At 42.2% G+C, this 27862-nt stretch overlaps 1 protein-coding gene and 1 long non-coding RNA gene across 3 annotated transcripts in view; one reads left to right on the plus strand and one right to left on the minus strand.

Moving 5' to 3' along the window:
- Positions 1 to 27862, minus strand: part of FRMD3 (FERM domain containing 3) — a 135453-nt gene that overhangs the window by 38926 nt on the left and 68665 nt on the right. For both annotated transcript variants that reach the window (XM_079996093.1, XM_079996092.1), the window contains exons 3-6: positions 23148 to 23190; positions 13635 to 13713; positions 5794 to 5891; positions 4062 to 4185 (exon numbers count right to left, since the gene is read on the minus strand). In XM_079996093.1, the coding sequence (XP_079852219.1) occupies positions 4062 to 4185; positions 5794 to 5891; positions 13635 to 13713; positions 23148 to 23190 (344 nt within the window). The remainder of the gene's footprint in view (positions 1 to 4061; positions 4186 to 5793; positions 5892 to 13634; positions 13714 to 23147; positions 23191 to 27862) is intronic.
- Positions 21799 to 27862, plus strand: part of LOC307227076 — a 142516-nt gene continuing 136452 nt past the window's right edge. The window contains exon 1 of the long non-coding RNA XR_013843783.1: positions 21799 to 21940. This is a non-coding gene — a long non-coding RNA (uncharacterized lncRNA). The remainder of the gene's footprint in view (positions 21941 to 27862) is intronic.

Raw genomic sequence — 27862 nt, forward strand, 5'->3', positions numbered from 1 at the left:
CACAGGATTTAACTTTGGACTACCTGCAGTCTGATGTGACTTCACTTGCTGTTTTGTGCAGCTTGTTTTCATTCTCATTTACTATTTCCTGAAATATATGCTTATCTATAGCACTACACAGATTGTCTTGCTTTCACCTGCCTATCAGTCAGTCTTGCAATGAGACAAATATCAGCTTCCATTACAGGGGTAGTGTCAGCTTTGAGGACGGGTGCATTTTCAACAAGACTATGACGCAGAGGGAAAGCATTACCCCTCCTTGCATAGCACAATCCTGATCCTAAATCCCAACCCCCAACAGGCAGCTGTTTTTTTAAAAAATAAAAACACGTTAAACACACTCAAACATTTATTGTATCAACTTGTCTGGCTCCATAGTTCCTTTTTTAAAATTCACTTTTCCCACTTGCTCAATTTTACCCAGACATTATTTGTGTGTGTGGAGGGGGGGGGTGTCCCCTGAAGTAGTACCTGAAGAGATCATAAGCAACCTATTTACACTTGACAGAAGCTGACAGATTTGTGTGCATATGTGTCATGGTATTGACGGAGAATGAAGGGGAGGAGGAAAGTCTGGCAGAGGAGAGGGGGCAGGAAGTGGCGGTGGAGGAAAGAAGGGAAAGCCAGGAGGAGGGACAGACACAGATGTTGGACCAGAGCCTCAACACCGCACAGGAAGTTCTGGCACAGACAGTGAAACAATGCCTGTTCCATCTGCCAAGGAAAGGAGAGTGTTAAAGAGGAGGGGACAGAGACATCACATGAAAATTCCACATATTTTCTGTTGGAGAAGGGACGGGCATAAGGCACTCCAAGAATCTGAGCCGGAGGATTCGGATGCATGATTGTAAAGTGCTGCTTGTACATATGTAAAATAAAGACTGTATATATGTATCTCTGAGTGAGCAGAGGCATTTCTTGCGGAGAACATTCACAAGCCATCACAATATGTTCCCTAGGAACACAGGACTATAGGAAGCTGCCTCACATTGAAACTTAACCACTGGCCTGTCTGACTCAATACTTCTCTATACGGACTGGTGGTGGCTTAGGCTGGTGACTTCCAAGCCCGACCTGGAGAGGCCCAGGATTGAAAACCTGGGATCTTCTGCATGCAAAGCAAGATGCACAACCACAGAGGCAGTGTATAGGCTTGCCCTACGCCTGGAATTTCCTGCTGGTCTAGGGGGAATTTTGGCAAAATGCCTGGGATTTTGAAACAAAGCTCAACTTGGTCTTTCCTTTAAAAAAGCTCATCAACTGTGGCAACCCTAGTTGTGTACCTATATCATGGAGACCAATCTTGTCATTTTGTGCAAAGCCCATCCTGCAAAAATGCACACATTAACAGGCGCTTTCTCATGCTGCAGATACTGTTCCCTGCATAGTCTTGTGCTTGCCCATTGCCTTCGGAAACTGCATTCTGTTTGTTGTTGTTTAGTCGTTTAGTCGTGTCCGACTCTTCGTGACCCCATGGACCAGAGCATGCCAGGCACACCTGTCTTCCACTGCCTCCCGCAGTTTGGTCAAACTCATGCTGGTAGCTTCAAGAACACTATCCAACCATCTCGTCCTCTGTCGTCCCCTTCTCCTTGTGCCCTCCATCTTTCCCAACATCAGGGTCTTTTCCAGGGAGTCTTCTCTTCTCATGAGGTGGCCAAAGTATTGGAGCCTCAGCTTCACGATCTGTCCTTCCAGTGAGCACTCAGGTCTGATTTCCTTCAGAATGGATGCGTTTGATCTTCTTGCAGTCCATGGGACTCTCAAGAGTCTCCTCCAGCACCATAATTCAAAAGCATCAATTCTTCGGCGATCAGCCTTCTTGATGGTCCAGCTCTCACTTCCATACATCACTACTGGGAAAACCATGGCTTTAACTATATGGACCTTTGTTGGCAAGGTGATGTCTCTACTTCTCAAGATGCTGTCTAGGCCTGTCATTGCCCTTCTCCCAAGAAGCAGGCGTCTTTTAATTTCGTGGCTGCTGTCACCATCTGCAGTTATCATGGAGCCCAAGAAAGTAAAATCTCTCACTGCCTCCATTTCTTCCCCTTCTATTTGCCAGGAGGTGATGGGCCCAGTGGCCATGATCTTCGTTTTTTTGATGTTGAGCTTCAGACCATATTTTGCGCTCTCCTCTTTCACCCTCATTAAAGGTTCTTTAATTCCTCCTCACTTTCTGCCATCAAGGTTGTGTCATCTGCTTATCTGAGGTTGTTGATTTTTCTTCCGGCGATCTTAATTCTGGCTTGTGATTCATCCAGCCCAGCCTTTCGCATGATGAATTCTGCATATAAGTTAAATAAGCAGGGAGACAAAATGCAGCCTTGCCGTACTCCCTTCCCAATTTTGAACCAGTCAGTTGTTCCATATCCAGTTCTAACTGTAGCTTCTTGTCCCACATAGAGATTTCTCAGGAGACAGATGAGGTGATCAGGCACTCCCATTTCTTTAAGAACTTGCCATAGTTTGCTGTGGTCGAAACAGTCAAAGGCTTTTTCATAGTCAATGAAGCAGAAGTGGATGTCTTTCTGGAACTCTCTAGCTTTTTCCATAATCCAGCGCATGTTTGCAATTTGGTCTCTGGTTCCTCTGCCTCTTCTAAATCCAGCTTGCACTTCTGGGAGTTCTAGGTCCACATACTGCTTAAGCCTGCCTTGTAGAATTTTAAGCATAACCTTGCTAGCGTGTGAAATGAATGCAATTGTGCGGTAGTTGGAGCATTCTTTGGCACTGCCCTTCTTTGGGACTGGGATGTAGACTGATCTTCTCCAATTCTCTGGCCACTGCTGAGTTTTCCAAATTTGCTGGCATATTGAGTGTAGCACCTTAACAGCTAGCACAGTTTATCTCTCCCTAAATGAACTTCTGACTACTTCTAGGTCTTGGAATCTGCTGGTAATTGCAAGTGTTACATAAACAAAGCCAATGGTTTTCTAGCAACATTCCATGACACTTTTCACATCAACTGCAGGATAATTTAAATTATGCTCTTAATTCTTCAGTTGAAAAGTATGCCTGAAGGGGGCAGCCTTTCCCAAAACAACGTTTATCTCCAAAATAATAAGAGGCCGCAAATGTCTATAGAAAGAGAGAAATGGTTTGTCCTCTCTATTCTGTTTTGTTATCAAATAATATGTCAGTGGAGAGAAATGTTCTACATATATATGATGATGATGATAAACTATTAATATTCATTACATTTATAAGTTGTTTTACATCGGAACAGTCTCAAAGGAACTAGAATAGAAATTCAAACTAATAAAAACCAAACAATGTTTAAAAACTGTAATGTACATTAAAAGTGCTCATCCAACAGTAATAAGAAAATATCCTTCAAAGGATAATTACCACAAAATCAACAGAATGGCAATTAAAATGAAAGCAGTAACGAAACCTCTCATATGCTTTTCTTCTAGAAAGAGAACTATAATCAAAGTAGACTTTTTAAAATAGAATGGGGGAAAATTATTGACTATTTGAAGGCATAATGTTTAACCAGAAAGTAACTGAACATCAAAGTATGTTCTAAACCTTTAGATAGCAACCATGTTCTTTTCTTTAAAATTCACCAGCAAAACCAAAATTACCACTTGTCAGTAGCAGTGACGTTCGTATACGCTAGCTCAGTATTTGCTACATCCGGGTAAAAAATAGAGAAATAGAAAACAATATGTATGTTGTGATTATATGTTACTTGTTGATCTTTTGAGAGTTTATACAGTGGTACCTTGGTTTACAAACTTAATCCGTTCCGGAAGTCCGTTCTTAAACCAAAGTGTCTTTAAACCAATCAAATATGGAGTTGCATCTGTAATAGCTCACTGAAATCAAGGAGCTTAATTGTGGCCTTACCATGGTATCGGCTCAGTTTTGGATCATAACATATTGAGCAGATCTGTTGACTTGCAAAATTTTATACTGCATTGTCCTCTACTGACCCCTTTAAAATACAGATTTTTATTTTCTACCTGTGTAGGTTACAACCTGTAGAAAGCACTAACAAATAATGGTTAAATAATCCTCTTTTAATACATCTTTTAATCAGCTTTCAAAATTACCTGAATTCGTTTTTATGTATATCAAGTATTTTTCTCTCCAGCTTTTGGGATTGTTTGGGGAAAATCTTAAACTCACTGACATAATTGTCCAAGTGTTCATCAGGATCATAGTCACCAAACTCAGCTGCACAGATAAAAATGCAAAGAAAGATTAGGGAAGAAGTACCAAATACGTGAGCAGTTAGCTAAATTGAATCCCTAGTCACAAAAAATAAACTGGCAGTGAATTATTTGTAATTAATATATGAATAGACCTTCGCATATAATACTGAGACACTGGTGGTTACCTTTAAAGCCCTATATAGTTTGTGACTCGGGTATCTGAATGGTTCTTTCTCCTGTTAAATGTCATTCAGAAAGCCTTTCTCTGGCAGTTTCAAATCTTAAGCAGATGACTACTGAAGGGACGGCCTTTTTGGTTGTGGTGCCTATGGAACGCTCTCCCCAAAGAGAAACAGAAAAAGCTACACGCAGCCTGTTATTTCAGCTACATATTTATTTATAATTTGGATGGCTCCAGAGTAAGCCTGTAGGGCGTAAGTCCCACCGAAATTAATGGGGCAAGTTTGTCAGCATGCGTTTTAATCTAGTTTTTAGCTTATCGTTTCTTATTTTCTTGTAAATAATCTTATTATTTCATTCTGTCAGAAATCTGCTTTGAGCTTTTATTTCAATGAAACAGTACACCAGTTCTGTGAAAAATAAACAAACGAATGAATAATATCTAGCTGGCAGAGCTGCAGTGGTTCCTGCAGTAGATGCCACTGCTTCCTGGTACAGTGGTACCTCAGGTTACAAACACCTTGGGTTGCAAACACTTTGGGTTACAGACTCCGCTAACCCGGAAGTCGTACCCCAGGTTAAGAACTTTACGTCAGGATGAGAACAGAAATCGCACAGCGGCGGCAGCAGTGGGAGGCCCCATTAGCTAAACTGGTACCTCAGGTTAAGAACAGTTTCAGGTTAAGAACGGACCTCTGGAATGAATTAAGTTCTTAACCAGAGGTACCACTGTACTGGGATAGGGTGGGACAGTGTGAAATCACAAGTGGTCGCCAGCGATGGCATCAGTCCCACCACCTACACTGCTGCTTTACCCCACCCCGGCAAATGCAACACTGCCAATGCTAGGAGGAGACTGTGCCCACATAAGGTCAAGGTAAAGGACCCCTGGACGGTTAAGTCCAGTCAAAGGCGACTATGGGGTTGCGGCGCTCATCTCGCTTTCCGGTCAAGGGAGCCGGCGTTTGTCCACAGATAACTTTCCATGTCATGTGGCCAGCAGGACTAAACCGCTTCTGGCGCAACAGGACACCATGATGGAAGCCAGAGTGCACGGAAACTCCGTTTACCTTCCCGCTGCAGAGGTACCTATTTATCTACTTGCACTGGCCTGCTTTTGAACTGCTAGGTAGGCAGGAGCTGGGACAGAACAATGGGAGCTCACCCCGTCATGGTGATTCGAACCACTGACCTTCGGATCGGCAAGCCCTAGGCTCAGTGGTTTATACCACAGCGCCACCCACGTCTCTGCTCCCACATACACCCCCAGCAGCTGCTGCTATTGCTAACTAAGATCATATCAATTTCAATGGGACTAAACTATGACTAACTAAATCTGGATCCAAACCAAATTAGTTTATAAAACTTTCATAAGGTTTTTGATATTGCAATATGTATATCTGGTCGGGATTCTGAGAAAAGGTCTGAAGATGCTGTTGTCTACACTTACCTTGGACAATGCATGCGCCCAGGAAGGCAGCGTCAGAAAACGAACACAGCAAGCGGCCATGGAAAATGTCTCTTTTGATTTGTAGGTATAAAAGGTACCTGCATGGTGTAAGGAAAAATACTGTAGATAACACACATCATAGAATCATAGAGTTGGATGGGACCCTATCTTATGAAGATTCTGTTTCTATATTTATTTTGCCTTTATTCTCATTTAATCAATGTACATCACAACATTAGCTAATGTAATTGGCCAGAGAGCCAATGCAGAAGTAAAAATCAGGTTGCTGGTACGAATATATTTTCTCCTTTCTACCAACCAGGCCATGTGTTGAAAAAGAAAGAATGACATTAAGCATGCTGCTTATGAACAAAGCTGAGATGCAATATTTAATTTATACTCCTTTTATCACAACTGCGCCTTAAAAGATTCCAATATATTCTTGGTTCCTACAGACGACTCTCAGGACGACAGCAAATGCATTCATCCCCCCCCCCCCCCCCATGTATAAATCTACACAGGGTGGTATTTTACTCAAAGTAGACCAACTGGAATAAATGACTAGGTTGGGTTCATTTACTTCATTGGGTCTACTCTTGAGTCAAACCATGCTCAGTGTTTCTGTTCCAGCCATCAGACTAAGGCATTCAAGTGGAAGTTTGCCATGCAATTCTAATCAAAATGCTAAGAAAAAGTGCAAGGAGAGAAAATACATTTAATAATAATAATAATAATAATAATAATAATAATAATAATAATAATAATTTATTTATACCCCGCCCTCCCCAGCCAAGGCCGGGCTCAGGGTGGCTAACAAGCAATAATAAAAACAAGTTGAATGTTTACAACTTAAAACAAAATTAAAATACAACATTAAAATATTGAAACATAAAAATATTAAAATGCCTCATTAAAATGCCTCATCGCAGGAGGAGAAGGAAAAGAAAAAAGAAAGAGAGGGAGGGAATCAAATTGGCTCCAAGCCAAAGGCCAGGCAGAACAACTCTGTCTTACAGGCCCTGTGGAAAGAAATCAGATCCTGCAGGGCCCTGGTCTCATGAGACAGAGCGTTCCACCAGGCTGGAGCCAGTGTTGAAAAGGCCCTGGCTCTGGTTGAGGCTAATCTAACTTCCTTAGGGCCCGGGACCACTAGGGTGTTGCTATTTATGGACCTTGAGGCTCTCCGTGGGGCATACCGGGAGAGGCGGTCCCGTAGGTACGAGGACCCTAGGCCGTGAAATGCTTTAAAGGTCAAAAGCAGCACCTTAAATCTGACCCTGTACTCCACCGGGAGCCAGTGCAGCTTGAAAAGCACTGGGTGAATATGCTCCCATGGCAGAGACCCCGTGAGGAGCCTCGCTGCAGCATTCTGCACCCGCTGGAGTTTCTGGGACAGCTTCAAGGGCAGCCCCGCATAGAGCGAATTACAGTAGTCAAGCCTGGAGGTGACCGTCGCATGGATCACTGTGGCCAAGTCAGGGCGGGAAAGGTAAGGGACCAACTGCTTGATGCGGCGAAGGTGGAAAAATGTCGCCTTGGCTGTTGCTGTAACTTGCGCCTCCATGGAAAGGGAGGCGTCAAGGATTACACCCAAACTCTTGACGGAAGGCAATGGCACTAATTGGGCCCCCGCAAGAGAAGGGAGTTGGTCCCTCATCCCCATGCCATCCCGACCCAGCCAGAGGACCTCTGCCTTCGAAGGATTTACAGTGGTGCCTCGCAAGACGAAAAGAATCTGTTCCGCGATTCTCTTCGTCTAGCGGTTTTTTCGTCTTGCGAAGCAAGCCCATTGACGGCTTAGCGGATTAGCGCTATTAGCGACTTAGCGGCTTATCAGCTGAGCGGATAAGCAGATAAGCAGCTTAACGGCTAAGAAAAGGGGGGGGAGGAAAAAAAAGTCGGAAAAACTCGCAAGACATTTCGTCTTGCGAAGCAAGCCCATAGGGAAATTCATTTTGCGAAGCGCCTCCAAAACGGAAAACCCTTTCGTCTAGCGGGTTTTTCGTCTTGCGAGGCACCACTGTAGTTTCAATATGTGGCTGGACCCACTTCATGTTCAGATATCATGTTCCATGACTTTTTTTTAAACCAAAAGCAGGTGAATCTTGGGAGGCTGAATCTTAAATAAAAGACTAGGAGAGGGAAGGAATGGGCGGCTGCTTGACCTTTTGCCCTCTGGCCATTTTCCAACACAGAATCATTCTCCCAGCCGCTTTCTTCTCCCCTTGCGGGAAAAGGTAAAGGTAAAGGTAAAGGTACCCCTGCCCGTACGGGCCAGTCTTGACAGACTCTGGGGTTGTGCGCCCATCTCACTTAAGAGGCCAGGGGCCAGTGCTGTCCGGAGACACTTCCGGGTCACGTGGCCAGCGTGACATCGCTGCTCTGGCCAGAGCCAGAGCCAGAGCCGCACACGGAAACGCCGTTTACCTTCCCGCTGGTAAGCGGTCCCTATTTATCTACTTGCACCCGGAGGTGCTTTCGAACTGCTAGGTTGGCAGGCGCTGGGACCGAGCAGCGGGAGCGCACCCCGCCACAGGGATTCGAACCGCCGACCTTTCGATCGGCAAGCCCTAGGCGCTGAGGCCTTAACCCACAGCGCCACCTGCGTCCCGCGGGAAAAGGTAGGGGCATCTATATGTTTTTTCTCCACAAGTGGAAAAAGGAGTTTGGGGGAAGGGACTGTTTTGTGAGGGAAGTGACTGGAAAGGCAAGGGTGAAGCAGCCTCCTTTTCTTAGCGGTCTTCTGCTCAAGATTTCTGCCTCCTGTGGTTACTAAAAACACACAAGAAAATATATTTGCAACTGTGCGCCACATACATTTTTTGCATAGGTTATTAGAAAACTACATCCCTAGACTAGGATCTGAAGATCTGTGTAACTATTTCCACACACATAAAGGGGAAGTTTTGGACTTTTGTTTCTCGACAAAACAACAACAACCCACACCCAGTCCTCTAGTAATTTGGATCCCAGCTCTAATCTGAAATCCAGGGATCTTTAATCGTTCAAAAAGTTGTTTGGGGGTGGGGCCCAATAAGGAAGGTTACTGCAGAATTCATTATTGTTGTGCTTCATTCATCATTGCCCTTTTTGTGGCATCTTCCTAATGTAATCTTTGGCCTGTCACAGTTCATTCAACTCCTTTGAAAAATTCACATTACATAAGTGCTACTGGTTCTCGAGAGAGAAAATTTGTTCCACTATAGTGAACAGATACAAAAAGTCTTACTTCACAAGGCAATGTGCTAAATAAGTCCACAGTATGATTATACTTTGAGGTACCACACTAGCCTCTAAATGAGGGGGGGGGGGTAATAACACTTCCTAGTTGTGTAAATCAGTTTGCACTACCTTGGGAATTTGCTCTGGCTAAAGAGCACATTTGGGGAACTGTTTGCATTCTGGTGAGAACTGATACGAATTCCACAGAGAGGAATTTAATGTTTTCATCTCAGTACAGCGGTACCTCGGGTTAAGTACTTAATTCGTTCCGGAGATCCGTACTTAACCTGAAACTGTTCTTAACCTGAAGCACCACTTTAGCTAATGGGGCCTCTTGCTGCTGCCGCGCCGCCGGAGCCCGATTTCTGTTCTCATCCTGAAGCAAAGTTCTTAACCTGAAGCACTATTTCTGGTTTAGCAGAGTGTGTAACCTGAAGCGTATGTAACCTGAAGCGTATGTAACCCGAGGTACCACTGTACATGCTACGCTGTTCTATAAAGAATATACATTGGATTCTCCTATCACTATAAGTTGATGTTTTCAAAGGTTGAAAGAAAGGATCAAGTGTGAGATAGGTTTTTAGGAAGAGATCAGTAGTGGTGACATAATCATTTAGTGTTGCCTGTTTCTGACTGACAGCATACAGTGTGTAGGTTTCCAAAACCAAATTCTTATCAGATGACAGCTCATATTTGTATACAATTTGAACCATAAGTTGGACAGTATGCCTACATCTATTTCACGAAGCACACTTTGTCCTTCATCTTCACTCACAAATGAAGGCAAACATACCCATATTCCCTCACAACAGAAATCACCCACAATTCAAAAAGTATATTCATTCAGCATTTAATGCACTGCAAAACACAGTAGTGTGATGAGTATCTACATTTTATTAATAGTAGTGGTAGTAGTAGTACTGCAGCAGCTCATTTTGAAAGATTAAAAATGCATATTATGCATATAATAAATGGAAAAACAACAACATATCTGAAGAAGTGTGCATGCACATGAAAGCTCATACCAATAACAAACTTAGTTGGTCTCTAAGGTGCTACTAGAAGGATTTTTTTATATTTTGTTTCAACAACATATGTATAACATCTTATATGAATTGAATCTATTTGCCTAAATTGCAGGTTTACCTCCAAAATAGACAGGAACAGCAGTCCAATCCTTTAACAGTTGCTTTCCATGTGCAATTAGCATGCAAAATGCATGGATTACTATCTGAAGTGGGTCATTCATCATAACTGTTGCTTCAACCTGCCGTTAGCTTTTAAAACCTTTTGTTGCCTCTCAGTAAGTACCGTATTTTTTGCACCATAACACTCACTTTTTTCCTCCTAGAAAGTAAGGGGAAATGTCTGTGCGTGTTATGGAGGGAATGCCTATGGGTGGCGGGGGGATCTGCTGCAGTCGTGAGCAGAGGATCCATGGTTCCCCTTCCTTGCCTCCTCCGTGGCTCGCTTTGAAACAGCAAAGCGGGAGAAGAGCTGCTGAGTGGGGAGGAGAGAGGGACAGAGAGCCTGCTTCTTTAAAGGAGCAAAGCGGGAGAGGAGAAGAGCCGCTTACACGAGTGTAAGTGGCTCCTGTCCGGTTGGCTCCTTTAAAGCAAGCAGGCTCTCTGTCCCTCTCTCCTCCCCACTCAGCTCGCTACATAGCAGCAAAGTTTTTCTGCTCACTAAGCCGGGATGAGCGGGGAGGAGGGAGCAAAGCAGAGCCTGCTTGCTTTAAAGGAGCAAAGTGGCCACAGCATGAACCACAAAAATCATACATCCACTGTTTCGTTTAGATTTTTTTTTCTTGTTTTCCTCCTCTAAAAACTATGTGCGTGTTATGGTCGGGTGCGTGTTATAGAGCGAAAAATACGGTAATTGCTTTGAAGGCTATTATAACAGCATTTTGGATTCATTTTTATGTTTGCTGTACATTTTTCTAGCATCCATCGGATGAAGAGCAGTTTAGAAATGTTTTTCTTAATAATGATAATACTAGGCATGTATGCTGGTATTAATTTCCGAGTCCCAAAGAAAAATGTAGTATACAAAGCAGCCCCCTGTGTTAAAAGGTTTCCCTTGCTTATCTGACTGCTCCAAAATTTACTTTGCCAATGTCTCATCATTACGACTTTAGGGACAACTAGAAAGCTGGGAACAAAGGATTCTTCAGTAACAAATTCCAAAAGAACATTCTCAAAAACTGATAGAACACACTAGCTCTGTAAAGGATTTTGCACACTTTAAGCTTCGCTAGCAATGCTGCATACAGTGCAAAAAAAGAGGAGAGAGAGATAAAAATTAAAGTGATTTTGCTTTTGCTAAATTTGTGACTTTACCATAGCTTTGCTCCCAGGTGTTTAACTATTTCCCCCATTGCTCAGTGAAAGGTCTTTACAACCTATGGAGGAAAACACTTAATTGGCAATGTCAGCCAACAGAGCAAATTGCTACACACAGTGCGCTGTCAAAATAAACAAACATCATTTTCACACAGCCGAATCTCCCTAGGGTTGTCAATGTTTTCTTTTCCCAGACAGACTGACGTTATTTCAAATATTTATGCCGCTGACAAAAATAATTTATAATGCCTCCTGCCAATTCGTAGTCTTGTATTTTTTAATAAACTACATTTTCATTTATAAATAATTTGAACTTTTCAAAATAAACAATTACCAGTTTGCAATGGGCAGCATCTAAAAACATTCATCAACATGAAGGCACCATGGGCATAACCAAGGGGGGGCAGGGGGGCAGCTGTCCCCCTTAGATCAAGTAAAACAATAGAAATACTTAATTAACTGACCAATCACATCAGTTCTGTCCCCCATAACAAAAAAATCCTGGCTATGCCCATGGAAGACACAGCAGAAAAATGAGGGCAAAATTAGGGTTCTCCGCTCACTGCCATGATGGAAATCTACTTGCACAATGAGACTTCTCCCCACCGCCCCACCCCAGTTACACACACTTTGCCAAAATGTGTCTGGGCCCCCCCCCCCCAGCCCTCTGGAATGCAGGAAGCATCTACCACCCCCACCCCCCACTTGTGCAAGCAGATCTCACTCTGTTTTTAGCAGAGAGAAATTAGGGATTGAAAGATGTAGGGAAGCGCGTCTTCCAGAGTTTTCCACAGATTGGTATCCTCCAAATATTTTGGAATACAATTCCCAGCAGACCCAGGTAGCACAAGTCTCATGGCTACGGCTCATGGGAGTTGTAAAACGTCCGTAAAACATCTCAGGAAGATCCCAGTCTGGGCAAGGCTTTTTTACTGCAAAGATCTACTGTTGCGTTTACTTAGCTCCATAATTTCAGCTATAAAGCAAGTTTTCCTATGAAGCACAACTTGGTAAAAAACACAAAACGCCAAAACCAGTTCTCACCGTGGCCATTTTCATTTTGGCTCTTTGTTTCTGTTGGCGGCCACACTTTAATTATTATTTGTTTTTTACTTTTTTTACAAAGTTAGCACTTTCAGGTTGTTCATAGGCAGGGCGAATAAAGATATTGCAAGAAAATAAAACAATAAGTGAAGTAAAATTAATTGAAAACAAGAAGTTGGCATGCTGGTTAGTGGCAGGCTTGCTGCAGAACCTAGAGAAGCGGTCAGCAAACTTTTCCAGCAGGGGGTCAGTCCACTGTCCCTCAGACCTTGTGGGGGCCGGACTGAGGGACAGTGGACCGGACTATATTTGGGGGGGGGGATGAACAAATTCCTATGCCCCACAAATAACCCAGAGATGCATTTTAAATAAAAGGACACATTCTACTCATGTAAAAACACCAGGCAGGCCCCACAAATAACACAGAGATGCATTTTAAATAAAAGGAAACATACTACTCATGTAAAAACACGCTGATTCCTGGATCATCCACAGGCAGGATTTAGAAGGTGATTGGGCCAGATCCGGCCCCCAGGCCTTAGCTTGCCTACCCATGACCTAGAGCTTTTATTTCTATGCACACTGGAACTGTCCAAACCCATAGCTCTTTTTTTGAAACAGATGAATACATTGAACTGCAGGTTGTATGCAACTATGTCATCCTCCAGATACAAGGGCTTCCACCTGTGCAATGGGGCTTCCTTGCCCTCGCCTCTCTCTGCGGCCCCCACTCCCATCTGCCCCAGAGAGTTGTAGGGAGCACACAGGGCACACAAGGAAAGGAGAGGAAGTCTCATTGCACAAGTGGATGTCCTTCCCCCACCAGGATGAAACTATGAACATTTATGTGGGTGTGAAGCCTACTGAACCCAGTGGGACTTACACCTGAGTAAGTATGCCACAGATTAACCCTGCAGGAATTTCAAAAGCAGCAGATCACAAGAGGCCTACTAGGCTAGAGGAGAAGAAAAGGAGCCCAGGAATATAGATTCTCATCCCATTTTCTACCAGTGCCTCACCATCGAGTGCTTCATATAAACACATTTACTCTGTTACTAATCACCGGTGGCCCAATTTTAGCTCCCAGAAGCAGTTTTTAAAATTTCCAGCATATGAGTGGACAATTTTAGTTAGCTAAAGTGTAGAAGGTTAGCATATCATAGGTGATAATAAGAGTTAGCCATGCTCCCAAAATATTGACTAAATGAACAGACAGGGATAAAAAAAAAATACCTGGTGAGCTCTTCTTTAATCTTCAGTGGTTCATGTGGGTAGAATTTCACTCTAAAGCACATGGTATATGGTGGATGAGCTGAAACATTATAAAGAAAAAGCATGAGAAAAGCAGCATAAAACATGGCCTCTCTTGCACTGCAGGAAATGTTACCATTGGTTTCTCAGGATAGCTTGTGAGATGCAGTGCAGCAAATTAAGAAGAGAAACAAGCAAAAAGCAGATATAATGTGTGATAAGGAAGGTCAAAGCATAAGCACAATATAGTCAGTCTAAACGAGAGAGGTATACCATGTCATTTTTTAATTAAAGAAAAAAAGCCAGAGAAATTCCACCATAAAGATTTTTTTAAAATCCTAATTATTGGCTGTATCTGGGCTGGACCAGGGGCTGTGCAATGAGCCGTATATGGATAATGTGGTTTATAACCCATGTTTCTGTAGTCTGGAGACATTCAGTAGGCAGAAAGTTCTGTTTTGTTGTGCGGAGAAGGACAGAAGGCTAGGCTCTCAGTACTTAGACAGGCCTTGCCACTCCAGAGATTTCAGATGATATTGCTTAAGAATTACTTGTCCCAGCAACCTGTAGCACCTGTAAATTCACACACCAGTTTTGCAACTATATCATGAGAGCAGGGGCACCAGCTCCTAGGGGCCAAGCCCTTTTGCAAACACCCCCCCCCCAATATTTTTGTGGTTTTGGCTGCCCCACCATGTATAAAAAGCACAAAGGTGAATTGTGGAGCCGAGCATGGCATGGCTCGAGCGGCCAGCTCCTTCTCCTCTTCCTGCTGCTGTGGAGAGGAAGGAGGGTAGAAGCAGCTTCCCCCTGGTGGCCGTGTCAGGAGGAGGAGGAGGAAGAAGCCACTGAAGTCACATGGCTGCTGTGTTCAACTCCACCCCCAGCCCCGCACGATTTCAGGACATTGACATCACACATGACATCATGCACACAACGTTGGCTCCCCCCAATTGCCCTCACAAGCTGGCAGCTCTGCAGATTTACCGTATTTTTCCGTCTCTAAGTTGCCCCCATGTATAAGATGCCCCTTATTTTGGGGGACACAGGTTTAAGAAAATGGGGGGAGATGTATCCGTGTATAAAACGCCCCCTAATTTTTAACATTATTTTTTAGGGGGGTCTTATACACGGAAAATTATGGTGCTTCATGTGTAGCGTAATCTAGACATGCAGGTAGAAAAGACATGGGAAATAAAAGACTGCTTGCATTATTTATTTACGTAATTGTCTTTAGTGGCGGAGAAGAATGTAGGTTGCGATGGGATGAGAAATACAGTGGTGCCCCGCAAGACGAATGCCTCGCAAGACGAAAAACTCGCTAGACGAAAGAGTTTTCCATTTTTCGAGGTGCTTCGCAAGACGAATTTCCCTATGGGCTTGCTTCGCAAGACGAAAACGTCTTGCGGGTTTGCTTCCTTTTTCATAAAACCATTAATACCCGGGGAATCCGAGCTCCGCAAGACGAAAAAATCGCAAGACGAAGCGACTCGCGGAACGAATTAATTTCGTCTTGCGAGGCACCACTGTACAAGGTACTTTCTCAAGCGGCAATAAAATTCCTGGTGTCACTGTGTCTTACTGGGAGGGGGAGGGGCAAGGTGGTGATGAGGTTGGGGTCGTGCAGACACACCTGTGGATCTCCCCCGACACCCCTGCCACTACGCCCTTGCAGCCGCGTCCTCGCCAATGCCTCCCCTCCCCTACCTGGTAAGCAGCAGCTCCTGCTGTAATTTACAACATGCATGTTTGTTCAGAAGCAAGTCTCTGAATGAACGGGCACTGAATAAACTGGCAGGACTAGCACCGTTATGGGCGCCACATAATACCTGTTCCACATTTGCAAAAAATCAATCCTCTGCATATTGACACCAGGGAGTGCCATTACTATAGCTTTTCCCAGCGCCTGCTAAAAACGCTTTTGTTTAGACAAGCCTGCCCAGATATGTAGACTGTTTATATGTGTTTTCTGTTTTTGGTTCATTCCTGATTATTAAAAACGTGTTAAATGATTGTTTTGAACTGTTTTTACTGATAGAATAAAGCAATAAAATTCTTTGTTAACTGCTTTGAGATTTTATTATATTTACTTGATCTTGGAAACTTATGGCTTCTTGTTCCCAGGAACTGGTACAGTCTTATAATGTAATCCTAAGCATGCATACTCAAAAGTCTTGTTGCATTCAGTGGAGAAAATGTATGTAGGAGGACTGCAATTTTATGTCTACTTTATTCCATATAAGCCTCGGAGATTGAATAAGCATTCATAACAGGATTGTGCTATTAATTAGATATATTCTCTGTCAAGCCATCCCTCACCATAATAAAACACAACATCCAGGCTCTTCTCATAGGGGCAAAGCTTCTTCTTTTATTCTTTTGTATTTTTATGTTTCACTGTGATATGCATCATATGCATTCAAGTTTAAGTATTTCTATGAAGAAACTGTAAGTCTTAAATACATTGACAGTCAAACAATGATTGGGTGGGTCAATATGGCATCATTACACATAATTTAAAAACCAGTTAGGCAGCTCTTGTGAAACCAGCAATGTTTTTTATAAAGTTCTCAGTTTCATCTTTTGAGGACCCGACTTACTGTTATGAAGCAAATAATTGACAAATTGTAAAATGGACAATGGAGGAGGGTTAAAACAGTGCAAATCGGGGAGGGTGGGAAGCAGAGTGTGAAAGTCAGCCGCAAATGGATAAATAAGATGAAGGAAGCAAGTGGCTGAAGAAAGAAAAAACAATGTAATATATTCAGACTGTTGTGTAAATTTTAATTCATTTTGCTAGCTCAGTTCATTAGGTACAGAAATACTGTTATGTACTGAAGTTCTCACCCTGGGCCAGCAAGGGGATACCGTAGATAGTTATGCAAATAAGGGATCGAAAGTGACGTTCAGTGATTGGATAGTTTTAGAAAATTGTTACAGTTACAGTACTGGAGCTCTATATAAGCAGGCTGACTGAACCCTTCAGTTCAGTTCTGTCCTGGCCTGTGAATAAACAAGAGCTGTTTGAAGAATCACTGTGTCGTCTGATATGTTCACCCACAACTTAACAAATACAACAGTATGTTTTGGATCACTGGTTTCCTTGATATTGGCCAAGGATACCTCAATGTGTGAATATCCATGTTACTTGATCCTAAACCAGGTCTAAGACTATTAAAGTGTATGGAAAGACTCATCTGGTTTTAAGAACCAGCTCCCAGCTGTCAATGAAAAATCGCTTTCTGCCAAGGGCAATTATGGTTCACTTGTAAAGGGCAAGTCACTATATTTTTTAATTGTTATAATCTACTGGGAGGCGAGAAGTGGACAGATTAATGGTATCAGCTTCTTAGGTACAACAATCCTCTCTCTGACCCTCTATCCCTTCCAATAATCATTATCTGGACTTTGCAAACACTCAACACATGACATCAGGGCCACTCTTGCATATTTTTAATCTCTCTATTCTCACAGTAAGGATCACTTGCTCAGAAACTCCTTACACAGAAGGAAGGGAGGGGGGAAGGGAAGGGAAGGAGGGAGGGGGTGTTGATTTCCTTTCACATTTCTGAAGCTCTTTTCCACTGTCTGCATGTTAAATTGACTATAATCATTAACTTGTAATTAAAAAGCATAACAATATTTACTAGAACAAATACTCTCACACTTATATTGTTGTATAGTAGCATCTCAGACATATTCAACAATATTTAATATACTATGTTCCCAAGAAGGCATATATAGTGCCAACATTTTAGTATTTAGAATATTTATGGTTCAGTTTGCTTTTTAGTTTACAGGTTTTCATTTGTTTTTGCCTATTTTCATTTTGGAAAAAGCTGTCAATTGAACAGAAATTTAGTAAGTCATAAGAGCCAGAGGAAAATAAACTGAAGCTGTACTCTATCATATCAGACCCTGGCACAGATGTCAACTTTCCCCTTTTCTTGCAAGGAATCCTATTCGGAATAAGAGAATTTCCCTTTAAAAAGGGGAAACGTTGACAGCTATGGCCCCTGGGGATTGTGGACCACATAGTCATGTTCTTCATGGTAAGACCAGTACAACAGGTAACATGATAGAGGTTTTATAGTTTTGTGCTAATTCAATGGATGATTTTTGTTTTGTTTTGTTTCTAAAAAACCTGGGACAAGTAAGGCCAAGCACACATCTGCAAGAATGAGGAAATGAGTTAATGAAGCTGTGTGGTAAAATTTTGCAGACAGGCATTGTTGGGAAAGCCAAAGTTTCCATGGGATTCTCAGGTTTAGCAGATGAAAGAGAATATTTCTGGAATAGAAAAACCATCTTGAGGTGTAAGATTTATAGAAGAAAATGGTGGGAATACGTAATAAATCATTGGTCTCATTTCAATCTCAGACCAAACTGCTGTAGGCATACCAAATACAATATTATCTGCTCTTGTTCTGATTTTTGGAGTAGATCGCAATAAGCTAGTTGGACAAGGATATGATGGTTGTTCAGTAATGGCAGGAAAAGAAGGCAGGACTCAAGCACAAATCAGGACACTCAGTCCTCAGGCAACCTTTGTCCACTGCTCATCCCATAGACTTAATCTAACTGTAAATTATCTGAATAGTGTAATCATGTGTGTAATACAGTTGGCACAATTAGAGCCATTATAAAGGTTTTTTTCCATTAGAGCATCTAAAGATGACATCCAAAACCTAACGTACCAATGAAATGTGAAACACAGTAGACTCAACAATACACAAGTATCCCTATGTTTGCATAAAGTTACCCAAGTGTTGTCTTGCATCTCAAACAATAAGCAGGATCAAGTAATGCCAAGACAAGACAACTTTTGTACCACTTACTGTGTGCATCATGGACATCAATTTTAATTGTTCATCTTGTGACCATAAGCAAATATTCTTCAATGCTAGAACCAGACATCCAATCTCAGTAATCTGATCAGTTAGATGTAATAGAAATGAAAGCACATACACAACAGTTTTGGGGAACAATGGAACAGCACAGGGATGCTAAAGAGGAGACATTTAGCACAATAACAGAGAAACTGACAGATGAAGTGAATGTAGAACTTAAAGCACTTGGACAAACCAAACAACAGAAAAAGCCATGCCAAATATCCCAGCCAATCCACAGAAGAGTTCTACCAGTCCATCTACATTCCCTACCTGGATTCACTTATTACCTCACTGAGAACTTGTTTCAGTGATGAAATGATGAAAACCAACCAACTCACAGTTTACTGAAACTACTTCCATCTTACCTCTACCACACTGTAGAAAAAAAACCTTTCAAGTCCATGTCAATTTTAAAAAATTGAAAGCTTTGAGGATGAATCTGTTACTTGGCATGAGTTGTGGGCAAAAAGGCATACCAAAGATATTAAAAGACTGTAGCTATATTAAAGGTAAAGGTAAAGGTACCCCTGCCCGTACGGGCCAGTCTTGACAGACTCTGGGGTTGTGCGCCCATCTCACTTAAGAGGCCAGGGGCCAGCGCTGTCCGGAGACACTTCCGGGTCACGTGGCCAGCGTGACATCGCTGCTCTGGCCAGAGCCAGAGCCAGAGCCGCACACGGAAACGCCGTTTACCTTCCCGCTGGTAAGCGGTCCCTATTTATCTACTTGCACCCGGAGGTGCTTTCGAACTGCTAGGTTGGCAGGCGCTGGGACCGAGCAGCGGGAGCGCACCCCGCCACAGGGATTCGAACCGCCGACCTTTCGATCGGCAAGCCCTAGGCGCTGAGGCTTTAACCCACAGCGCCACCTGCGTCCCCGTAGCTATATTATATTACTATAATATAGAGTGTTTGCCCAGCACTGTGGGCAAGGCACTAAAATGACCTATCAAATCCATTTGTCCATTGAACAACAGTAATGTAGGATCCTAAAACAAAACAAAACAAAAACTCTAAAGCTGAATTTCACACCTTTTACACAGAATATGCCTTGGCTTTGGTGAATGCCAGGCATAAGAGCTAAAAGCAGTTAGACTTTTTTGTTAATGTTTGCCCATCCATAACATAAAGGGAAATATAATACACTCTTTAAACAAAAACTGGAGTCTTCAGGGGTCTTGACCAGAAGAGGCAATAACCTTTTCTATAAATTTCTCATTGGGATAGCCTTTTCTCTATGGACACTCAACAAACACAAGCCATTATCGAACATGGCCTTGTCTTCACCCTGCGTAAAGTGCTAAAGGATCATTCAGTTGTGCATGTTGTAATTAGGACGGAAAGTGCTGCAAGGATTGCCATTTTAATAGCAGGGGACAATAGTCCAATAGTTCAGTAGTCCTATTGCATATGTTTAGTGGACTTCATTATGAAGGTTTTGCAATTTTTAATGCGGCACTGTGGCATAAGACTATGGAACAATAAACAAAGGTTAGTGACTCATGAGAAAAACTGCACTGGCCAGTAAATTACACACATATACACAATGCAACAGACCTATTGCCTAGCAGTCTCTCAAAGAACTGAAAAGGAAAACTGGAACAGGAAAAGAAAAAGAAAAATAAGATGTCGTTTTGGTTAAAGGATTCTCATGCAAAAGAAGCATAAATAATCAAATTTATTGTAGCAGTGAGTCCTTCCTTTCAGAACAGCCTTTTTATCTGTCAGATAAGGCCCAGCTGGTACACTGGAGGGCCCAAGATTTGTCACAGGCTTTCCTGTCATCTGAGGCACAGCCCTTTTGCTGAAATGGATTCATAATCATAATCGTTTAAAGAATTTTACACACCATGCCATGAATTCAGTGCAGCATCTTTAAAGTGATGCTAATAGCTCGCTGGCTTACGCACCAAGAGTATTCAAGAGACAAAGGGAAGGGAAAGATAAAAGCTTCCTATAAGATGCCGATGTCAGGGCCCCCTCCGCTCTGCGAAGAATTGGCATGGCTTAGTAGCCCCTGACGGAAGAGGAGGAAGATGAAGGAGCAGATGGAGGGCTGGGAGGATGGCACCCAAGGTGGGAGGATGAAGGAAGATGTCAGAGAGGGGGAAGCAGATCTGCTAACTCTCTCCATCACCCCTTCTGTGGAGTGCAGAGCCTCATCAGGGAGAAAGAAGAACTTCAGCCAGAGGGAGATGCTGAACCAAAGGAGGGAGTGGCAGAACTGGAGGCAGAAAGGCAGGAAATTTTTATCTCCAAGAATCAGGCATCACCTTCGTAGGTGGGCTCAGATCCACAGGGTGAGAGAGTCTTATGAGTGAGCTCCTCCTCCCTCATCTTTAAAAGCTTGCTGGAAGGACTGTGTCAACTATCAGGACATCTTTGTAATTTCCATTCAGTTATGAACCTCTTGTCTTGCTCTTACACCTTGGAGTCTTGACTTCTGGACCTTGCGCTCGCTGCTGAGCATGTAATATTACCCCAAATAAAGATCTCTTCCTTACTCTCAAGTAAGAGTCACTGCAATCATATTTTGGGTGGTAGCCTGACAGCCATACACAAAGTGTTAACGGCAAGGAATCCCACGTACAAGGGCACCACACATTAGAGGGGTTCGTAATATGTTCAACAGAATTGAATTGCCACTGAATATGAAAAAAGCTGGTTCAGGATATGAATTTGAGCATCCCATAAAGCTTGAATATTCTCTGACCCAGAGCTATTTTTCAGCCGGGTTCACAGTACTTGGAAGGATATTCTCCCATTTCACATTTCTGTTAAACTTTATGGGCTTTCGCTTCTGGTTCTATCATTCTCTTTGCTAAGACAGTGGCATTTATTTATCAGTTTGTTTATTTAACTTCACTCTTCCTTCTCCTTCAGAATGCTAAGAGCAGATTGCACATGTTTCTTTGTGAGGGGTCACCTTGAGATTGATAACATCTATTCACACTTAATTTCAACAAATTATAGCTAATCAAACAGAATTCATGAAAGCCACTAAAAACAGAAAACCTTCTTTAAAAGGAAGATCATCATACTGTACTAGAAGGCCATCAAGAAAATTGTGGGCAGGCCCCCCCTCTGTATAATGTGACACATTGTGACACATTGACCTTCTCATGTTGTCTATGTCTCTTGTGCACCTTGTTTTAAAATTATGGGTTTATACCTTTACCTTTTTAAGGAAATGACGAGAGCATTGAAGACTCCTCTGCACAACTAAAAATATATAGCTCAATTCTATACGACGCGGGTGGCGCTGTTGTCTAAACCACAGAGCCTAGGGCTTGCCGATTGGAAGGTCGGCAGTTTGAATACCCGCGACGGGGTGAGCTCCCGTTGCTCGGTCCCAGCTCCTGCCCACCTAGCAGTTCGAAAGCACGTCAAAGTGCAAGTAGATAAATAGGTACCGCTCCAGTGGGAAGGTAAATGGCGTTTCCGTGTGCGGCTCTGGTTCGCCAGAAGTGGCTTAGTCATGACCCGGAAGCTGTCTGTGGACAAACGCCAGCTCCCTTGGCCTAAAGAGAGAGATGAGTGCCGCAACCCCAGAGTCGTCCGCAGCTGGACCTAACAGTCAGGGGTACCTTTACCTTTACCTAAGTGAGTATAAGATTGCAACCTCAATTTTATTCATTCTGATATACATGTCTAAATTCTGTCATACACTGCTAGCTGCTGAATCACTTATGCTTCTATTGAAAATCTACAATGCTACTAAAGGGACAGAACTTCCCTCCTTTTCATAAATTAACCATGTTGACAACAACCTACATAAGTAAAATAAGCAGCAGATCTCACTATCTAAAGTCAAGTCTTAAGATACTGCAGACTGAGCTTTCGTCTCAGGCATCATATCAAATCACTAACAAATGACAGTAGTTGCGGCCATTTAGGAAGGAAGGAAGGAAGGAAATATTTAAATAGAATCACACAACTTTTATCCTTTACAACCGGCTTCCTCAACCTCGGCCCTCCAGATGTTTTGGCCTACAACTCCTATGATCCCTAGCTAGCAGGACCAGTGGTCAGGGATGATGGGAGTTGTAGTTTCAAAACATCTGGAGGGTCGAATTTGAGGAAGCCTGCTTTACAATCTACAACACAATCCGATATACCTTCTCTAGCCTGCTGTCTTCCAGATGTTTTGGAATGGAACCTAAGAGCCTGCTAGATCAGGCAGCAGCCTGTCTAATCCCACATCCCATTCTCTCAGTGGCCAATCAGATGCTTTTAGGAAGCCACACCTTTGGGGCTAGACCAGAAACTGCATAGCTCTTTCTTGAAACTGGGCAATATTTCCCAGTAAGTCCCTTTTAGGACTTGCATAAAGTTTGTGAATACCAAAACAAAAGGGTAGGAATATGGCGCTCATTTCTGTATTTTACTCAACACTTCACAGCTCTCTCTGAATGAACTGAGGTGCTTCTTTGGATCTGGGTTCAAAATGACTACAGTCACGTGAAATGGCCTGAGAAATCCAGCAAGAATATAGCAGGTATAAAGAAACCATCTTGTACAGTGGGGAAGGGGATAGAAACATACTACTACATGGCATTTTTAAATTAGCCCGCCACATTTTAAACTGAGCTATCAACACTTACATTTCATTTGCTTGGAGATAGCCTTGTTGGGCTCTAGCCAGTGCTGAAGGAAAGAGAGGCAGAGATAAATGGTTAGAGCATTGCAAAAGACATCACTTTTATTTACTGCCACAAGGTCATAATAAACTGACAAGCCGTTTTCATAACAGCTGTGATTTCTATTGTGTTTTGTGTCAAAGAGCTTCAAAGGGATGCTTATACTGGTGGAAGGATAATGAAAAAGAATCAGTTGAATGTGAAAGGCATAGCTAATGCAGTAAGAGTATACACAATGGGCGTATTTATGTTTGTTCAAAGTCTGGACCTTGGGGACAGGAATGGGAAGAAGTGAATCAACTATGAAGCAAGCAGGGGTTTTCAGTAGTGGAACAGAAATATATTTATAGGGTAGCATTCAACTAAGTTAGATAAACAAATTAGACCCATTTATATTAATGGACCTAACTTAGTCAATTCAATTATTCTACTCTGAGTAAATACCACCCACAACTTGTTAATACAGGGAGCTAGAGAAGGCTCCTTAGAACAAACTCAAACCTCTAGATATTATTATTTCTTATACACCATAGCTTCCTCCAAGCAACTCTCGAATGGTTTACAGGTTCTTTCTCTCTCATTTTATCCTCAAAAATAACCCTGTAAGAGAGATTAGGATGAGAGCGAGAAACTACTGTATTTTTCAGTGTATAAGACTAGTTTTTTTTCCTAAAAAACAATGTCAAAAATTAGGGGGCATCTTATACACGGATAGTGCTGAGGGTGAATTGGCAGTTGGTGAGTCCCCCAAAATAGGGGACGTCTTATACATGGGGGTGTCTTATAAACAAAAAATATGGTATATTCGCTAAGAAGTATCTCTACAGCAAATTGTGGTTGCTGGCGGTAAGTGCGCATAAGATTGGTGGCTTTGGAGAGGGTGAGGTGGGTGAGAGATTGTTGGCAATCCCCCCCCCCCAAAAAAAAAGCTTAACAACTATGGGCAATCTCCCCCTCCCCATTTTCTTAATTTGGAGACCCAAAAAATAGGGATCATCTTATATACAGGGGTGTGTTATGCATGGAAAAATATGGTATATTCTGATTTTATCATGTGAACCGCCCTGAGACCTACGCGCTTGGGAGGCATACAAATTTAATAAATAAAAATAATAGAATAAAATAAATTAGCAGGAAACTAGGAAACCGTTTTCCCATTTAAATTTGATGTCACTTCTAAATCCCCACTGTGAAAGTTAGTCAAGGCTGATTTATAGCAGTATTTTCAAAAGACAAATATTTAATGTAAAAAGGTAAGCTGTGCTATATTTACACTGCATGAAAAAGAAATATAATTCTTATAATTACTTATATATACTGCAAATTCCCACCAACTATGCATTTCCAGAAAGTCAGACAGATTGTAAATTGTTCACAAAGGAAACAGAAGTTTTAGCATAAGCAAGCAAGCAAACAAATAAAAATTTGCTGATGGTAGTAATGTTGGTGATTAGATTTCACAAAGCCATGTCTAAAGAGGTCTGCTTTCCACTGAAAGCCAGGTTTAAAAAAATAGCTGCCTCATACAACCACAGACATAATCAAATACGCCAGCGTAGCTAACGCAATACCCTCCAGATTTCTGGCCTGCAGCTCCCATCAAGCCCAGCCAGCAATAGTCCGCAACAGCAGGAAATGCAGTCCATTCTGCAAAACACTATGCCTGTCCAAAGGAGTGAGTCCAAAGGAATGTGAGCAAAGAACAATTTTTGCATGATCCACTTACAACGTTTCTATTATCATTACATTTGTTACTGTTTTTCCCTCAAAGAAGCTTCAGGGCAGCATGGATGCTTCTCTTCTCACCTATTTCATCTAACCTTGTGAAATAGATTAGGATCCCCAACGCAATGCCATGATGTCCCCACCCCCAACCATCTCCTGGTTGCCCATCAAGGCCCTCTGTCACTCCTTCCCCCCAAAAAAACTTTACTGAAAAATTTAAAAACTGACACCAAAAACCCCTTTTAAAAAATCAAAACAAGATGGAGGGTGCCTTGAGCTCATTTGTTTTATATAATAATATAATATAATATAATATAATATAATATAATATAATATAATATAATATAATATAATATAATATAATATAATATTTTATATCCTGCCCATCTGGCTGGGTTTCCCCAGCCACTCTGGGTGGCTTCCAACAAAATATTAAAATACAATAGTCCATTAAACATTAAAAGCTTCCCTAAACAGGGCTGCCTTCAGATGTCTTCTAAAAGTCTGATAGTTGTTTTTCTCTTTGACATCTGGTGGGAGGGCATTCCACAGGGCGGGTGTCACTACCAAGAAGGCCCTCTGCCTGGTTCCCTGTAGCTTGGCTTCTCGCAGCAAGGGAACTGCCAGAAGGCCCTTGGCCCTGGACCTCAGCGTCTGGGCAGAACGATAGGGGTGGAGATGCTCCTTTTTACCTTGTGCAATGACTATGCTCACTGGAAAGTGAAGAGCAGGCCTCCAGCCACAACAGCCTCTTCCATTCTTTTCCACAGAGTGTTTCTGGTTGCCATGTAGACCCAGAGCCATCTTTCATAGGCTGGAAGAGGACACGGCAGCTAAAACTGCCAGATGTGCCAGGAGGCAGTGAGGGGGGAGAAGCTGGCAGGCATTTGGTTTTTTTTGAAGGGGATATTTGGATATTTTGTCAGTTGGTTTTGAGGTGCATATGTGTGGTATTTATTTGTGTTTCTCTGCGCACCACCAGTTTTCCTTTTGCAAAATGCTTAGTTTGTTATGCACTGGTGAGAGGATAGTGGTTTGGTATTTGGAACTCAAGACCCAACCTCTGCCTGGTACTGAATTTCATGGTCAAGTTATTTGCATTTTGTGATTACTTGCTAGGCCATCACTTTGTCACTAGACAAGCTCCCCATGGCAACCATTTTGTGGCAGTGCACACAATAGCTTCATAGATCTCCAAATGAGCTCCCTGGTGAAAATAGTTAGGGATTTCTGGATTAGGCATGTGACTGACCAAGATCACCCAGCAAACTATGAGGCTTGGCATTGATTCAAACCTGGGACTCCCTCTTCCAACACTCAACCACTGCAATCTGTCCTCTTTTGTTCTAGCTTCTGGCAAAAGAGGTTATATTCATTTCACTTATTATTTATTACAGCTGTCCCAGAGAAGCTGGAATTTTGCTTTCGGGGTATGTGATAAAAAACTGGAATCTTTCTATCACTTCCGCTTAATAATTCATTAAAATGCTTATTAATTCATTCCTATGAAGTTTCTCCTACTATCAATCTGCACTCATCTCTTCTTCAAATACAAATTTAGCTAAATTGAAATGCATGAGCAGGCAAATTAAATTATTAGAATTTAATTAAATTATAGCAACAAATGTAAAAGGTGAAAATGAGTATCACTGACAGGGATCAATACATTATCTGCTATATTAACAAGCATGGAACCAAAACCTTCATATGCTGAAGTGATTTGAAAATGTCAGGTTTGCATCCTGGCTCAGTTAATTAACCATGGTGATTACGGTCAGAGTGGACAAAATCAAACGGCATAAATGCATTATTATGAGCTAATTTCAATATCTGTGAAGGTGTCAGACTCAAAATATTTAGAGAAGTGTTTTTTAATTGCTAAAGCAATGTGACCTCTCTATCTTCTTTTGCTAGGGAGGCAATTGCACCTGCAATATGGTATCCCATTGCTTGCTGTGCGCTGACCTGTAATGTTCTTCACTTTCTAAGCACTGTATTAATCCTGGATCAGCATTTCGATGTCCCTGAGTCGCCATTTCCCAGGCCAGGTGCCCTTATCCACAATGCTGAGTAGGCCTATATGTTATGCATGGCTCCACGGCAAAAAAAGTGTCCGTGTTGGAAAGGTCATTTCACAAAGCTCAAAATACATTTAAAGGGGGAGAAACCCAAGTATTCTTTAACAATATTGTCAAATGGCCACTTCACCGTATGTGCCTTTATATGCTATCTCGGCATCTAAATTAGGTTGGGTTGTTCCTGTCTCTTACATACAGGTGAAACTCAAAAAATTAGAATATTGTGGAAAAGTTCATTTATTTCAGTAATTCAACTTAAAAGGTAAAACTAATATATGAGATAGACTCATGACATGCAAAGCGAGATATATCAAGCCTTTATTTGTTATAATTGTGATGTTTATGGCATACAGCTGGTGAAAACCCCAAATTAACAATCTCAGAAAATTAGAATATTAAATGAAACCAGCAAAACAAGGACTGCAAATAGAGCAATATTGCACCTCTGAGAAGTAGAAGCATGCACATGTACTCAGTACTTGGTTTGGGCCCCTTTTGCATCAATTATTGCCTCAATGCGGCGTGGCATGGATGCTATCAGCCTGTGGCACTGCTGAGGTGTTATGGAAGACCAGAAAGCTTCAATAGCAGCCTTCAGCTCTTCAGCAGACAATCTGCATCATCGTTGCCTCATCAGAAACTAATCCGGGGGGTGGGGGGATATACATGGATATTTTTGTGTCTGGTTACAGACTATTTAGACTCCATCGGCATATAAGTGAAGATTACAATGATGTCCCTGATGTGCAGCACTGTGTACCAATGTGGAATATCATCTGCCATTTTGCTATCTGGTCAGCCGGTTTGGGCAGAACCTTTTGGAAATCTTGAGTCTGCTTGAAAATTTACTTTCCTGAATCATTTTGTTTCACCTCC

The sequence above is a fragment of the Podarcis cretensis genome (genome assembly GCF_951804945.1).
Source record: "Podarcis cretensis genome assembly, chromosome: 11".
In the NCBI taxonomy this organism is placed as follows: domain Eukaryota; kingdom Metazoa; phylum Chordata; class Lepidosauria; order Squamata; family Lacertidae; genus Podarcis; species Podarcis cretensis.